The sequence below is a fragment of the Odontesthes bonariensis genome, chromosome 20 (genome assembly GCF_027942865.1).
Source record: "Odontesthes bonariensis isolate fOdoBon6 chromosome 20, fOdoBon6.hap1, whole genome shotgun sequence".
Taxonomy (NCBI): Eukaryota; Metazoa; Chordata; class Actinopteri; order Atheriniformes; family Atherinopsidae; genus Odontesthes; species Odontesthes bonariensis.
The window spans coordinates 33,233,405-33,247,468 of NC_134525.1; the positions used below are offsets into that span (position 1 = coordinate 33,233,405).

Here is a 14,064-nt window from a genome sequence, read left to right on the forward strand (position 1 = left end):
TTTAATTCTGTTTGCCAAGCACTTGGAAAAAATCTTGTAGTCCAAACACAATAGAGACACTGGCCTCCAATTCTTCAGTAACCCCAAATCCCCTTTTTTGGGTAGGAGTGACAGCACAGCACTCCTGGAGCTTATTGGTAGTCGTTGCTCCCTGAAACACTCCTGCAGCATGTCAAAATAGTCCTGTCCGATAATTCCCCAAAAGTTCTGATAGAAGTCGGCTGACAAACCATCAATTCCTGGTGCCCGCCCTTTTGCCATTTGTTGGACCGCCTCCGTCAGCTCCTGGAAGGTCATCACCTGGTCCAGGGCACTCCTGTCCTCCAGGCTTAGGACGGGGAGGCCCTGGAGCAGCTGCTCAGCACACAGAGGGTCACAGTCGGTTTTACTGTACAGGTCCCCAAAAAAATCTATCGCCATGTCCCTCATCTCTGAGGGATTAGAGGTTATAGTTCCATCTTGCCGTGTAAGGAACGCCATATACTTCTTCTGTGCTGCCTTTTTTCTCCAGGTTGAAAAAATAAGAAGTTGGAGCGTCCATGTCCTTTACAGAGGAGAACCTGGCTCTCACCAGGGCCCCCTTAGCTCGTTCATGCAAAAACGAACTCAGTTCTTTCTTTTTTTCATTAATGTCCACAAACTCAATCCCCTCCCCGCCCACCTCAATTCTGCTAATCTCCCCCTCCAACCTTCTTATATTCCCCTTCAATATGGCAGTGGCATTATAAGTATACCTCTGACAGAACAACCGTATTTGAGTTTTCCCCACCTCCCACCAAGCTCAGAGCTCCCGCAGCACAGTATACCCACCAGAACAAACTTTTAAATCGGTCTAAATCAGTCAACTGAAAAAAAAACTGCGAAATATCATAAAGTAAGCAAGAAAAACAGAGATAGGTAAAAGTTTGAAAACCCCTCCGTGAACACTCACACTCACGCTCCTACAATCCCAGCATGCAGAGAGAGAGAGAGACATTGTAAGAGTGACAGGAAAAAAAGACTGGCATGAAAAGGATGAGATTGAACAAGAACCTACTGAACTTATGAGAAATAAAGCAGTCTTTAGAGGAGAAAGAAAGAAAAGAGGGGAGAAAGATCAAGAGGCGTGAGCCTGGCCTATTGTCAGTGTTTGATCATTCTTAGAATCCTTTAATACCCCCCCTTCATAATTCATTTGTGGCAGGCTTGCCTGGCTGCGGTGAGAGTACTGGCTTTCTACAGAGCTTCCTACATGATTGATGAGGCTGAGGAGATGGAAGGCCCCATGGTGTAATGTGGCCCACAAAGCTCATCTAAAGGGCTCTTCTTTATGAGTAAATAAAACAATGAGATTGAATGGGATGGAACATAAACACCACACTCATGTTACGGGTCAAACACACCACACAATGAGGTAGGCACAATGGGTACAAGCTGGCAAGCCGATGCCCCCCATCAGATGTGGGTTTACTCTGAGTGGGAGCTGGTGTGTGCATACCTCCTGTAGGACGCCCCGGTCATGGCAGGGGCAGAGGGCAGCGATGACACACACACCCTCGGGGTTTCGGTAAAGCCCCTCGCGGCACACGCAGCCCTCAGTGAAGCGGCTGCAGTTGACAGGAGAGGAAGAGTAGATGTGCTGGCAGCCCCTCTCACACAGAGGGACGTCCTCGGACACGCTTCTCTTCCACTGCTCCCCATCAGGACACACTGGGCCGGAGGAGGGAGGTGTGACAGTGCAGCAGGGAAAGGGGAAGAGTCGACACAATTTACTGAACTGATGGACTTAAAGGGACACTATGTAATAAGTCATTTATTAGCTCAAATCAATATATTCATTCATAAATTAGTCCTCATTGGTGTAAAATTATCTCTGTCAAAAATCTCACTTATCCTCCTGAGTGAAGAATAACTTGTCTGTATCTACATAGAGCGGGCAAGCTCTATGGAGGCTGCCATGTCCTTCCGCTCTATGAAAAACGACGAAGTGCCAAGAGGGACATAAAGCACTTCGAATCGCGTTTTCCCCAACGCCAGGCCTGCAAGCGGAAATGACGTCATTGTGACGTCATTTCCGCCGAATGGCTTATTACTGGCGCTAATGGTAAATAGATTTTATCTCGTAAATTATCCCACTAATAATGCATTGATTGTTACCAAACTTCTGCCGTAGTACACATAAGCTCTTAACTCACAAAACGAGGTATTAGAAAGTTTGTAAGTTTACCGGGAGTTTATTTAAAAGAACACTTTCCAGATAGCAACTACACACTGCTGCTAACGCTACCGCTGCGTCGACGTCACTTCCGGTAACTCCAGGAATATGACTAATTGCATTGTTTGCACACCAAAGGCTATGTCAACTTATGTTATCTGACATGTTATCTGTCATCTGTATTTATAGTTGTCAAGTGTTTTGCTTCTCTACTGTGCTTTTTCCCCACTTGAAAGGTTGTACCAGGCTGAACATTAAACTGGGTTCCACTCAATGACCAGACTGTTGTTCCGATTCTTTCCTTTTATTTTCCTCTCTTGTGATATTTACAGCCAAACATTAAGTTAGGTGAAAAACCGGCTGTATGTTCAGTTCTTTGTTCCTTGATACAAACGTCACACAGCTCTTTTACCTCCCCGAGTAGAATGGCAGACTTTTTTATTTAGCGCTGCTGTCCCTGCACTCAAACCAGGAAGTTCGTCTCCCCTCGTTATTCTTGATTGCACGCAGGTGAGCTGCATGCTCATGCTCAGACAGCTGATGAGAAGGGGCGTTCGCCGCAACAATAGTGTTATTGTATGTGTGTTATGTAATCCTTTGTACTGTGTGTCTTGATGTCTTTTTGTTTGTATGGACCTTGAGTCTGAATCTGTAGCTTCTTGAATCTTGACACATACCGCCTGCCGTAGTTCAATAAGTTGCAACGCACATTTGAAAACGCGAGGCGCTAGAGAGCAAATTCATTCGACTTTGCAAACTAAAATTGCACCACTAGATGGGGGAAGAAACTCAACTCATCAAATTCACTTGAAGATGCATACTTTACCAATAGCACAAAAACAATACAAATATTTTGGTCAAATTATAAAGATCATTTCATTTGTCCACCATTCTTCGAAATCAGGCACCCAGTGATTCAAACATGAATGAACTTTATGTAAACCAGCCAATGTGAACTTGGGCGGGGTTTAGTGAAGGGTTTTGGGGTAGCTTTATGCCCCACGTGGATCATCTGTCATCTCCCACACTCACCGCAGTCAGGGGCATCACAGGTTGTGTTGCGCAGGTTGAAGCCTTCACACAGGGCCCCTCCATACTGTCTGTGCTGCAGCACAGATCTGGTGGAGCTCTGTTGCCCAGTACCACAGGTGGCTGAGCACGGACCCCACGGGGACCAGCTGGACCACACACAGTCCACTGTGAGGGCAAAAGAATATAAACCAACATTTAGGTCAGCATTCCTTTTACTTTTATTTACCTGCAACAGCCAGCAGAGTCAGAAAGATTGTTAATACAGGAAAAAGACCGAAGAGTTAAATAATGAGATGCTGAGAAAGAAGGGCGGGGAGACACACACAAGAGGATCACACACATGAACTACATTTTTCTTTAATTCAGTCGTCCTCTTCAGAAAGTCCCAGTCCCAAAAAAGCCATCACAATGGAGTCACAAGAACTTGAATAAAAGCAACTGGACATCTTCTCGGATCTTGAAGATGTTTCACCTCCCATCCGAAAGGCTTACCCAGAACTGAGTAACAGTTCTACTCAGAACTGAGTAAGCCTTTCGGATGGGAGGTGAAATTTCTAGGTCATATCCCCATGGAGGTTCCATATCCCTCCACCCACATCAAGCCCAAGTGCCAAATCTGTTTCAGAAATCTCAAAAACATTGACCCAGACATCCTGATAGGGGACCTCCAGCATCTCCTTTCTACACACACTTCATCAGTCAGCGAATTGGTGGATTTCTACAATAACACCCTTGGAAGCATCCTGGATGTCCATGCACCCTTCAAAGTCAAGACAGTCCATTTCTCCCGCTCAGCCTCCTGGTTCCCCAGCCAGTTGCGGAGAATGAAGTCAGCGGGACGTGCCCTTGAGTGGTGGTACAAGGCTTCTGGACTCACTGTTCATAAACTAGCCTATCAGGACCATCAATGGGCCAATTCAAAGGAGGCGCAATCTATTCACACATTATCCAAAACAGTAATGGCGATTCCGGGCAGCTTTTCTAAACCATAAAGCATCTGCTCAAACCCCAGATTTCCCCACTCAGGAATTACAGAAGAGCACTGCAAGGATTTCATGGACTTTTTCAAAATAAAAATGGATAATATTCGTTCTGCCTTCTATGGTCCTTCCACCACACCCACTTCAACTGCTCCCCCACAGTTTGGGATCTCCAGGCTGCTGTGCTCTTTTCCAGAGGTGTCACATTAGGAGGTTGAGGACATTATCCGGAGGATGAAACCCTCCTTTCCTACAGCTCAGGTGAAAGCGCATATCCCTGCCATAAAGATTGTAGGGAATATAAAATAGACCCAGTGGACCACACAGATCACATTTCGAGTACTCCCACCAAGTGTCAAAGATCTGTAATGTTATGTTAGTTTCAATCATTTGTTACACCTGTGTCACCATAGGTCCTTATGGATTAAGACCAAAACCAAAACCCTCCCGTAATCCTGAATTCCCTGCAAACTTTAGAAGCATTTGCAACCTCCTATTCATTTTACCTTAATACGCAATTACTGCCCACATTCAGGACCACCTCAAACACATGCTTTGATACATTTCAGTCTGGCTTCCATCCCACCCACAGCACAGAAACAGCCCTGATCAGAGTCACCAATGACCTGCTAGTGGCAGCCGATTCAGATTCACGTTCCCTTTCCATCCTCGAACCGTCTGCAGCATTCGGCACCATTGACCACCACATCCTTCTTAACAGGCTAGAGCGCACCATTGGACACAGTACTACTGACTTAACCAGGTTCAAATCCAACCTCTCTGGTAGAACTGAATTTGTCTCCATCGGTGGCTCAAGGATTGGTGCTTGGACCCATTCTGTTCAAAATGTTCCTGCTCACCCATGGCCAAGTCATCAGCTGCTTTGGAATCTAATTCCACAGCTATGCTGATGACACACAACTGTACATGAAAACAGACACATACCTTCATGATCATCACTCCTCTTATAGCTCAATAGTTCCAAAACTGAAGAAGTTCTTGTCAGCACCCCTCACCAAACCCGAACATTTGCCATAACCAGCATTGGTTTCTCTGGCCAGGACGTTCCCTTCTCATTAGTAGACTCCAACCTGGGTGTTAGATTTGACCCTCATCTAACCTTTGAGGCTCACATCAAACACCTCTGCAACACCTTTCACCAGCTCAGAAATCTCATCAGGATCCCCAGCAAAAGCATCCAAAAGCTGCAGTACACTCCAAACTGCTGCTAAGATCGCCTCCATTCTCCATTCACTGCACTGGCTCCCCATCTTTGCTCAGATTGAGTACAATGTCTCTCCTCACCTTCCAATGCATCAATGGCAATGCCCCCCCATACCTGACAGAGTTCCTCACCCCATACACCACAGCAAGATCCCTCCGCTCTTCAAAAACCCCCAGTCTCCTCCCCCCAGGATTAAGACCGACACAATGGGGGGGGGCAGACTTTCTGCTCCATCGCTCCTCATCTGTGGAATACCCTCCCTGACAACCTGAGGCCTCCACAGACTGTGGAAGTATTAAAAAGGGACTCAAAACCTTCCTTTTAAAGAGACATTTTCATCATTAAATCCACTATGGTTTTATTGCCTGTGTGCTGGTAGGATTTGACTTGTTCTTATGTTTACAAATTGCTTCTATCTTTCGTTGTGACTTGCATTGAAGGAGTTAGAGATTGTCCTGCAACGTAAAGTGCCTTACAATATTTGATATTATATATTACAATATTATCATTATTAGTTTACTCTTTCATAAGATTAATGATCAGCTGAGAAATAGGCATTTTTATTTTCAATATGAATTTACAGAAACTGAAAGTGATCTCTCAACTAAAGATATCTACTGCTTTTTTTTCTGATAACATGATCTAAACTAAAGTTCTGGAGCTACAGCTAAAATTTCCACAACCCTGTTGGCAAATGTCTGATTTGTTTTGCAATTTGATCTCTGGGTAAAAAGGGGTCACTACAACTTAATCCAAAAAAGCAAAGAGGAGAGGAGGCGAGAGTAAAATCAAATCCACAAACCTCCATAGGAAAACAAAGTTATTCAAACACTCAAGTCCCTCATTTCACACAGCCCTTTCATTTACTAGTTATAGATAGCACTGCATGGTCCAAAGGAAAAAAATGGAAATATGGGTTGAATAGTCATAAGAGGTCTAATTTATAGCATATTCCAAAACACAGATGCGTGTGTAGAGGTGGAAGGTTTTCAAGGGAGACAAATTAGATCTGATGTCTCAACTTATGTTAGCGGTCTTCACTGAAACCAGCTTCTCCATCACGCAATATTTGATTCATGAAGGGGATCCTTTTAAATTTCTTTTCTGTGTGTTGTGTTGTGTTTGTAAGACATACTTTTACAAGCCCAACTCCAAAAAGTTGGAATCTTGTGCAAAATGAATCAAAACAGAATGCAATGATTTGCAGTAATTATAAACAAATATGTTCTTCATAATGGAATATAGAAAACATCAAATGTTGAAAGTGAGACATTTTACGATAACATGACAAATATTTACTCGTCTAGAATTGGCTGGAAGCAACATGTCTCTCAGAAGTTGGGACAGGTCCATGTTTCCCACTGCGTAGCGTCCCTTTTTTCTAACAACAGAACGTCTGAGGACCCAAAGATCACATTCACCCAACACCGACTATCAGCTGTGTCTCCTGCACACAGAGACGACTCCAGAATCGCGGAATCTTCTAATATGTGCTGTAGATGATGAAAGTCTTTACGTTGAGGAACATTACTCTGGAATTGCTCCAAAATTTGTAGTTTTTTTTCATAGATTGCTGAACCTGTCCATCTTTACTTCTGAGAGACTCTGCCTCTCTAAGGTGCTCTCTTTATACCCAATCATGTTACTGTCCCGTGGCTGATTAATCTCATGAGTTTCTACATTCTCCCCTAACTGTTTCTCTTTATTAACACTTTCTTTTCCAGCCTTTTGTTGCCTCTGTCCCAACTTTTGAGACGTGTTGCTACCATCAAATTCAAGGTGAGCTGATTTTTTTAATGAAATAATTATATGTCTCAATGTAATAATAATAATAATAATAATAATTTTTTTTAACTTTTATTTTCCATTTTACTCAGTGTCTCAACTTGTTTGAAACTGGGGTTGTAATATAAAAGCTTCTAAATGTGAAAGATGTTGGCATCAAGCTAAAGATGTTCACTAGGTTCTACTCAGTTAACACCAAGTGAAAGAAAAGTGGCCATCGCATGGAATTACTCACCATCACAGGGCTGAGAGGTACAGTTGAACACTCCACCTTGGCACACACTGGTTATAATCACAAAAGATGAAGTGAGTTAAGATGTGGGAAAACTGCCACCAGTCTCCATTTGTCATGACTGAACACGTAGACACCAAATCGTCTTCTATCACACATTAGAGCTCGTCACACTGCATCAGATGAGTATCCAACCACTCTGCACTCCACACCGTCTCACACAGTATACACATGATACAGTGAAAGTGTTTCAATTCTCTTGCCAGACACATTTAGACAGTTCTTGGCATAATGTTCTCACACAGTTAAAAAAAAAAACTTTAGAAGGGGCACTTTCTGAGGAGGATGTAAACATATATGCTTAAAATATAAAATATTCTTATCATATATGTGGCATTTTAAGGTGGGATAAATTCAGATGTGTACTTGGTAATTAACAGTTTTATACATCTAAATTGTGAAACAAATTCAAAATAGAGTTTCAAGGTCATTTGTTTTGGTTTTCAAACTTTATTACTGAAAGTTGCATTATTAATAATTAATGTATGAGCATTATTCAATTTAGTTTAATGCAACTTGTCTGAAGTGTTTCAGAAAGGATCAACCAAAAAAGACACATAAGTTCCCTTAGAGTTATTGTCTCTGTAAAAGACGGCAAACTCGTCACTGGATTGTAAGAAATGAGACTGTGATGGTGTCAGGAAGTACAGCCCAGTCAAGTCCCATAAGGACATCCCCTCTTGGACCACATCCTTTAGAAAATACTGCCTAGAAATAAAGACAGAGCTCCTTCTGCAGGTCAGATCCATGTGCAGTGTATTACCATGTGTTGCAGAGGTGCTGAATGGTGGTACCAGGGGGCAGCAGAGCCTCTGTGAGGCCCTCAGTGGTGACATTCCAGCGGTGGTACTCAGGGGGTAAGGAGAGAGACGAACAGGGACAGTCAGCATGAGACACACAGGAGCCCCTGTACAGTACCTATGGAGAACACATCCAGACTGGTCAGAATAACGTGTGCCATCCAAACCACCTCACACAGACACACACACACCGATGTGCACACCTGTCCTGAAGGGCACGTGCACCCAGGGGTACAGGGCCCAGGGAAACACTGAGTGTGTGGCCACAGGTCCTCACAGGTGAATGGACAAGAACCAGAACAATCACTGTACACCTGGCTGCTGGAACACTCTGCAACACACACACAGGAACACGCACAGAAACACACACACAAGAACACAGGAACACACACAAGAACACAGGAACACACACAAGAACACAGGAACACACACAGGAACACAGGAACACACACAGGAACACAGGAACACACACAGGAACACACACACAAGAACACAGGAACACACACAGGAACACAGGAACACACACAGGAACACACACACAGGAACACACACAGGAACACACACAGGAACACAGGAACACACACAGGAACACAGGAACACACACAGGAACACAGGAACACACACAGGAACACAGGAACACACACAGGAACACAGGAACACACACAGGAACACACACACAAGAACACAGGAACACACACAGGAACACAGGAACACACACAGGAACACACACACAAGAACACAGGAACACACACAGGAACACAGGAACACACACAGGAACACAGGAACACACACAGGAACACACACAGGAACACAGGAACACACACAGGAACACAGGAACACACACAGGAACACACACACAAGAACACAGGAACACACACAGGAACACACACACAAGAACACAGGAACACACACAAGAACACAGGAACACACACAAGAACACAGGAACACAGGAACACACACAGGAACACAGGAACACACACAGGAACACACACACAAGAACACAGGAACACACACAGGAACACAGGAACACACACAGGAACACACACACAAGAACACAGGAACACACACAGGAACACACACAAGAACACAGGAACACACACAGGAACACAGGAACACACACAGGAACACAGGAACACACACAGGAACACAGGAACACACACAGGAACACAGGAACACACACAGGAACACAGGAACACACACAGGAACACACACACAAGAACACAGGAACACACACAAGAACACAGGAACACACACAGGAACACAGGAACACACACAGGAACACAAAACTAATTCAGTCTTCTCTTCAGCAAACAGGGAAACGTATGTACGATGCTTTCTTTAAACGTTACGGGACAGAATGACTTTCAGGAGATGCTCCTAATAAAATTTGTTGCGTGTTGTACCAGGCAGGCAGCTGTTGGTGTTGCACACAGTGTGTTGCTCAAGTGGTCCGACACAGACTGTCCCACCAGGCTCAGGCTCTTGAAGGATGGTCTTGTTTCGCATTGACACCCCTCCACCACATGTGGAACTGCACTCAGTCCAGGCTGACCACTCACTTAACAGACAGCCCACTACAAACAGAGAGGAGTGCAGTCACTTTACAAACTGTTCCCTTTTAACAGAACAGTTGGGAAATATCGGACATCAGAAAACATCAGCAGAACATGTGGGCATTGGTTGCAACTGGGACCTGGACACGATGACAGATTACAGGCGTCTCTTTGCGTGGTCTCAGCACAGGAGGGGCCGCCCTCTGTATCCTGGCAGCTCCGCGACCTCCATCTTTGGCCACGGCCACAGGAAAGTGAGCAGGAGCTCCACAGACTCCAGGGCTCATACACCGGGCAGGGAAGCTTGGTGCACACCAGAGTTCCATTCTCACACACACTGCACAGGGGGAGGAGGAGTCATAGGATCATAGAAACATTTGATCTCTGGACAGTTCGGTGAGAAAATGTGTCTGCACCAATGTAAGACCCTCTCTACTGGACAAACATCTCTATGAAGTCAAACTATCAGAATGTCTAATCTTTCACATCCAACACTAAACCAGACTAAAGCAGACAATGTTCTCACCAGGTGTTACAATCAATGTTGAGTTCCTCTTTCGGGTTGAACTCTAGCGTCCCATTGCCTGATGGGATACCGCAGCGACACTCCATCACTGGCACACAGCGTCTGTCCTGCAACAGCTGGCCCGCTGGACACCGGCAGCCTGAGAAAAAAGACAAGCCGAAAATCAAAAGATAAAGACAGTCTGGATGATATGGTAGTTCAAATCTGTTATGAAGAATAAATGTTCACCTGAGTGACAGACTCCTTGGAGACACAACACATGCTCCCATAAGTCTGTGCAACTGCGAGGACACCGATTAGCACAGCTCTCCTGATACGTCCGCTCTCTGTCCTCACAGTGCTCGCCTACAAAGCAGAATAAAAACCAGAACATGTGCTGCAAACCCTGTTCTACCCTTTTATGAGTGATAAAAATGTCACCACAGACAGTGGTGAGAATTCCAGGAGCAGAAGGGAAACACACAGAAAGCTCCACCGTGGTACATTTTCTTAACCGAAAGACATGGGTTCAGCTGGAGAAGACACCACGGCCTCATTTCAGCCAGCCCAGTTCCACCCAAACATCACTGAGGTGAGCCTTGTGGGCAGAGCGAAGTGAGCCGATGTCTCTCCCAGCACACTACCATGCATTTAAAGACCGTTCCAGAACAAATGAGGGAGCAGGTAACTGAGTTCATCAAGCTGCAACAGGGTCTGGGCTTCAGAAAAACTCAGAGCCTTTAGAATAGAATAGAATAGAATAGAATAGAATAGAATAGAAAAATACTTTATTTATCCCCCAATGGGGGAAATTCAAATTTGTCAAGTAGCTCAACATTTTTTTAAATATTTACAATGATTGAATTAACAACAATAATAATACTACTACTAACTAAATAATAATAAATGACTAAATGGAAAAATAAACAAATAAATAAATAAAAATCAATCAATCAATTTGAGAAGAACTCAGCAGTCACTGTTAAAAAGCCTTCTGGCTGTGGGAACAAAGGACCTTCTGAAGCTCTCAGTCCTGCAGCGCAGAGAGAAGAGCCTCTCACTGCAGCTTTATGTGCAAACTTCCCAACCTGTCAAAGTTCTGCAAAGAAGGTTGTGTAGTCACTGAACCAGGAAGTAGCAAAAGAAAAAAAACACCACGGACCCACAAATTCAGGTGGTCCTTCACAACTCGACTATCAGATTACCTTCTAAAGGGGTATGGCAAAGGACATTTCCAACTCAGAAAAAACACAAAATTCTGACAAGTGCTGCTTCTAAAGTCCCAAAGAGAACTGTTTGGAGGGGTTCGTACGTCTCCAGCGACATCAATAACACAGACCTAATATGAGTATATATAATATAACCTAAGTTAGTCCCAGTCTGTGATCTGAAGCTGAAGTGTAAATCCATCATGAAGCAGGACAGTGACTGAAAGCACTAAATCAAACATGTCTGAAGGAGCCTGTGAGGGCTGCTGAGACTGATGAATACTAACAGACCACTCGTTCTTTTTCCTCATTAAAGCTGCTACTTCTGGTGTAAAAATGTCTCGGCTACAAGCACAAAGTTTGTGTCTGTTTCCTGTAAATGTTCCCATGCAGCCCTGGCACTGGAGGAACCGAAGACGGAGTGGATTTGCTTTTATCATTGTTATTTCTTATTGTGCAGAGTTGCTGATGTTGCCTTTACCATGTGCCCACAGTACGGAGCCCCTAAAGGGACATGGGGGGATTTTTTTTTTTTTTGCGAGATCTCGCAAAAAGTATTGCAAGATCTCACAAAAGTTTTTTTCCCACGTCAGTGAACCAGAAGTAAAACAGACACAGCGATGGAGGAGCCTACCCATCATCTTTTCAGATGTCTCTCACTTAAGGCTCGTGTATACTCTCGCAGCAGTGTGTCGCAGTGAGCTTGTCGCAGACACGACGCAGTTATTTTTGATTTATGCCTATTTTTGAAGCGCTGTCTGTGCTATGTTAATCCCACGCCACAACGCAAGAGGGACAATCACGAACAAGCTAGGATTGTGGGTGTTACGGTTACGGAGGTCATTCAACAACAATGGCGACTGGACGAATGCGCACTTTGATTGAGATGCAGCTGATCGATCAAGAAATAGAAGAAATATTGCTACTACTGGAGCTGGCAGAGAGGCGAAAGAATCGTCACGGTTAGCACGGTTAGCGTCAGCCGGTTAGCAAACCGGAAATACGCATAGTGTAGAGCGAATGTAGAGTTGACCAATCAGAGGCCTCCTTTCTCTCCTCCCTGCGGCGATGTCTGCGGCACTGTCTGCGGCGAGTTACAATTTTGAAGAGGTGCACCAGAGTGTCTGCGTAGTGTCTGCGTAGTGTCTGTGTAGGGGGGGGGGCATGTCTGCGTTAACTGCGACACACACGCAGACGACCTGGTTTCCGAGTATAAATCAGGCTTTATGTCAAAGCCATGTCTACGTGCAAGAACGGATTTGATGTCTTTATATGTTAGGCCAATACTAAAATAGAAATCAATAAAATTCTCCCACGGATGATGGGTAGGCTCCTCCATCGCTGTGTCTGTTTTACTTCCGGTTCACTGATGTGGGGGAAAAAAAATTGCGAGATCTCGCAAAAAAAAGAATCCCTCCATGTCCCTTTAGGGGCTCCGTACACAGGCAAGAGCAATTTTAAAATTTTATGCAGAAGGACAATCAGAAATTGGAGAAAATATCCAATAGATACAAACATAATGAAATATTAAAAGGTATGAGTGTGTGGTATTTTATGTCACCTTTTAAGCTTAAGATAAACCCAGCTGGCTGTTCAACTTCCCGTCGGGGAAACGCAAACATCATGGAAAATAAATGCTCTGAATGTAAAAAATGACAGTGTTAGGCACTGTGTCACGTGACATCAAGTCACTCAACTAATTAGAATGTGAGATACTGTGTTAATGATGATTATAGTTCAAACATATTTGGTTGAAGTCCTGTCGTATTGTTACCAGCTATATTGGTTCTCCTGCCTCCATGGCAACAGCAGGAGAGCCGCAGCCCCCTTCTGGAAAGCAGCAGGGGCAACAACAGCTCATTTTGTGTTTGGATCCTACACACACTTACCAACCCGGGGGTAAAGCCACAGGAGAGAAAAACACTTTCTGGGGAAATCAATCGATCGTTTGAAATGAAAACTAGAATACACTGTTACAGTATACGGGACCTATGCCAGAAAATTCTGCTGTCATACTTTAGACTTAAACTGACAAAATGGCCATTAAATAACAGTCGTAACTTTGGCATTTTATTTCAAGAAGCTAAAAAAGATATCAAATCAAATGTTCTTGAACTGCAAACATTGATATGCACGGTGGTGGAGGGACTCTGGATATCTGCAACTCTTACTCGGAGTGCAGAAACAATCAACATGGGCTGAAGGTAGGTTTGCTCTTTGAGATGCATTGCCAGGTCTTTACTGCAGCTGTCCTAAGCTGGTTCTTTGGGGGTCTTCTGAATGTTCCACTTCTTTATCTTCAAAATCGCTCGGCTTGTGTGTGCAGCACATTTTGTCCATTCATCTTTTATATTCGTTCACCCTGCCGCTTCTTCTGTCACATAATCAAGGCCTTCTCTACACCTTTCTCTTCTCATCATCCCAGTATAGGTTGATTTCAGTGGCATTCATCCAATCATCCACCATAGTGGTTTTTAATGGATGTCCAAA

General features: G+C 44.2%; 1 protein-coding gene across 1 annotated transcript in view; it reads right to left on the reverse strand.

Moving 5' to 3' along the window:
- sspo (SCO-spondin) overlaps positions 1–14,064 on the reverse strand; it is a 148,128-nt gene that overhangs the window by 18,907 nt on the left and 115,157 nt on the right. The window contains exons 104-112 of the mRNA XM_075452417.1: positions 10,616–10,732; positions 10,388–10,526; positions 10,002–10,198; positions 9,712–9,882; positions 8,512–8,639; positions 8,272–8,426; positions 7,452–7,498; positions 3,227–3,391; positions 1,478–1,689 (exon numbers count right to left, since the gene is read on the reverse strand). Of these exons, the coding sequence (XP_075308532.1) occupies positions 1,478–1,689; positions 3,227–3,391; positions 7,452–7,498; positions 8,272–8,426; positions 8,512–8,639; positions 9,712–9,882; positions 10,002–10,198; positions 10,388–10,526; positions 10,616–10,732 (1,331 nt within the window). The remainder of the gene's footprint in view (positions 1–1,477; positions 1,690–3,226; positions 3,392–7,451; positions 7,499–8,271; positions 8,427–8,511; positions 8,640–9,711; positions 9,883–10,001; positions 10,199–10,387; positions 10,527–10,615; positions 10,733–14,064) is intronic.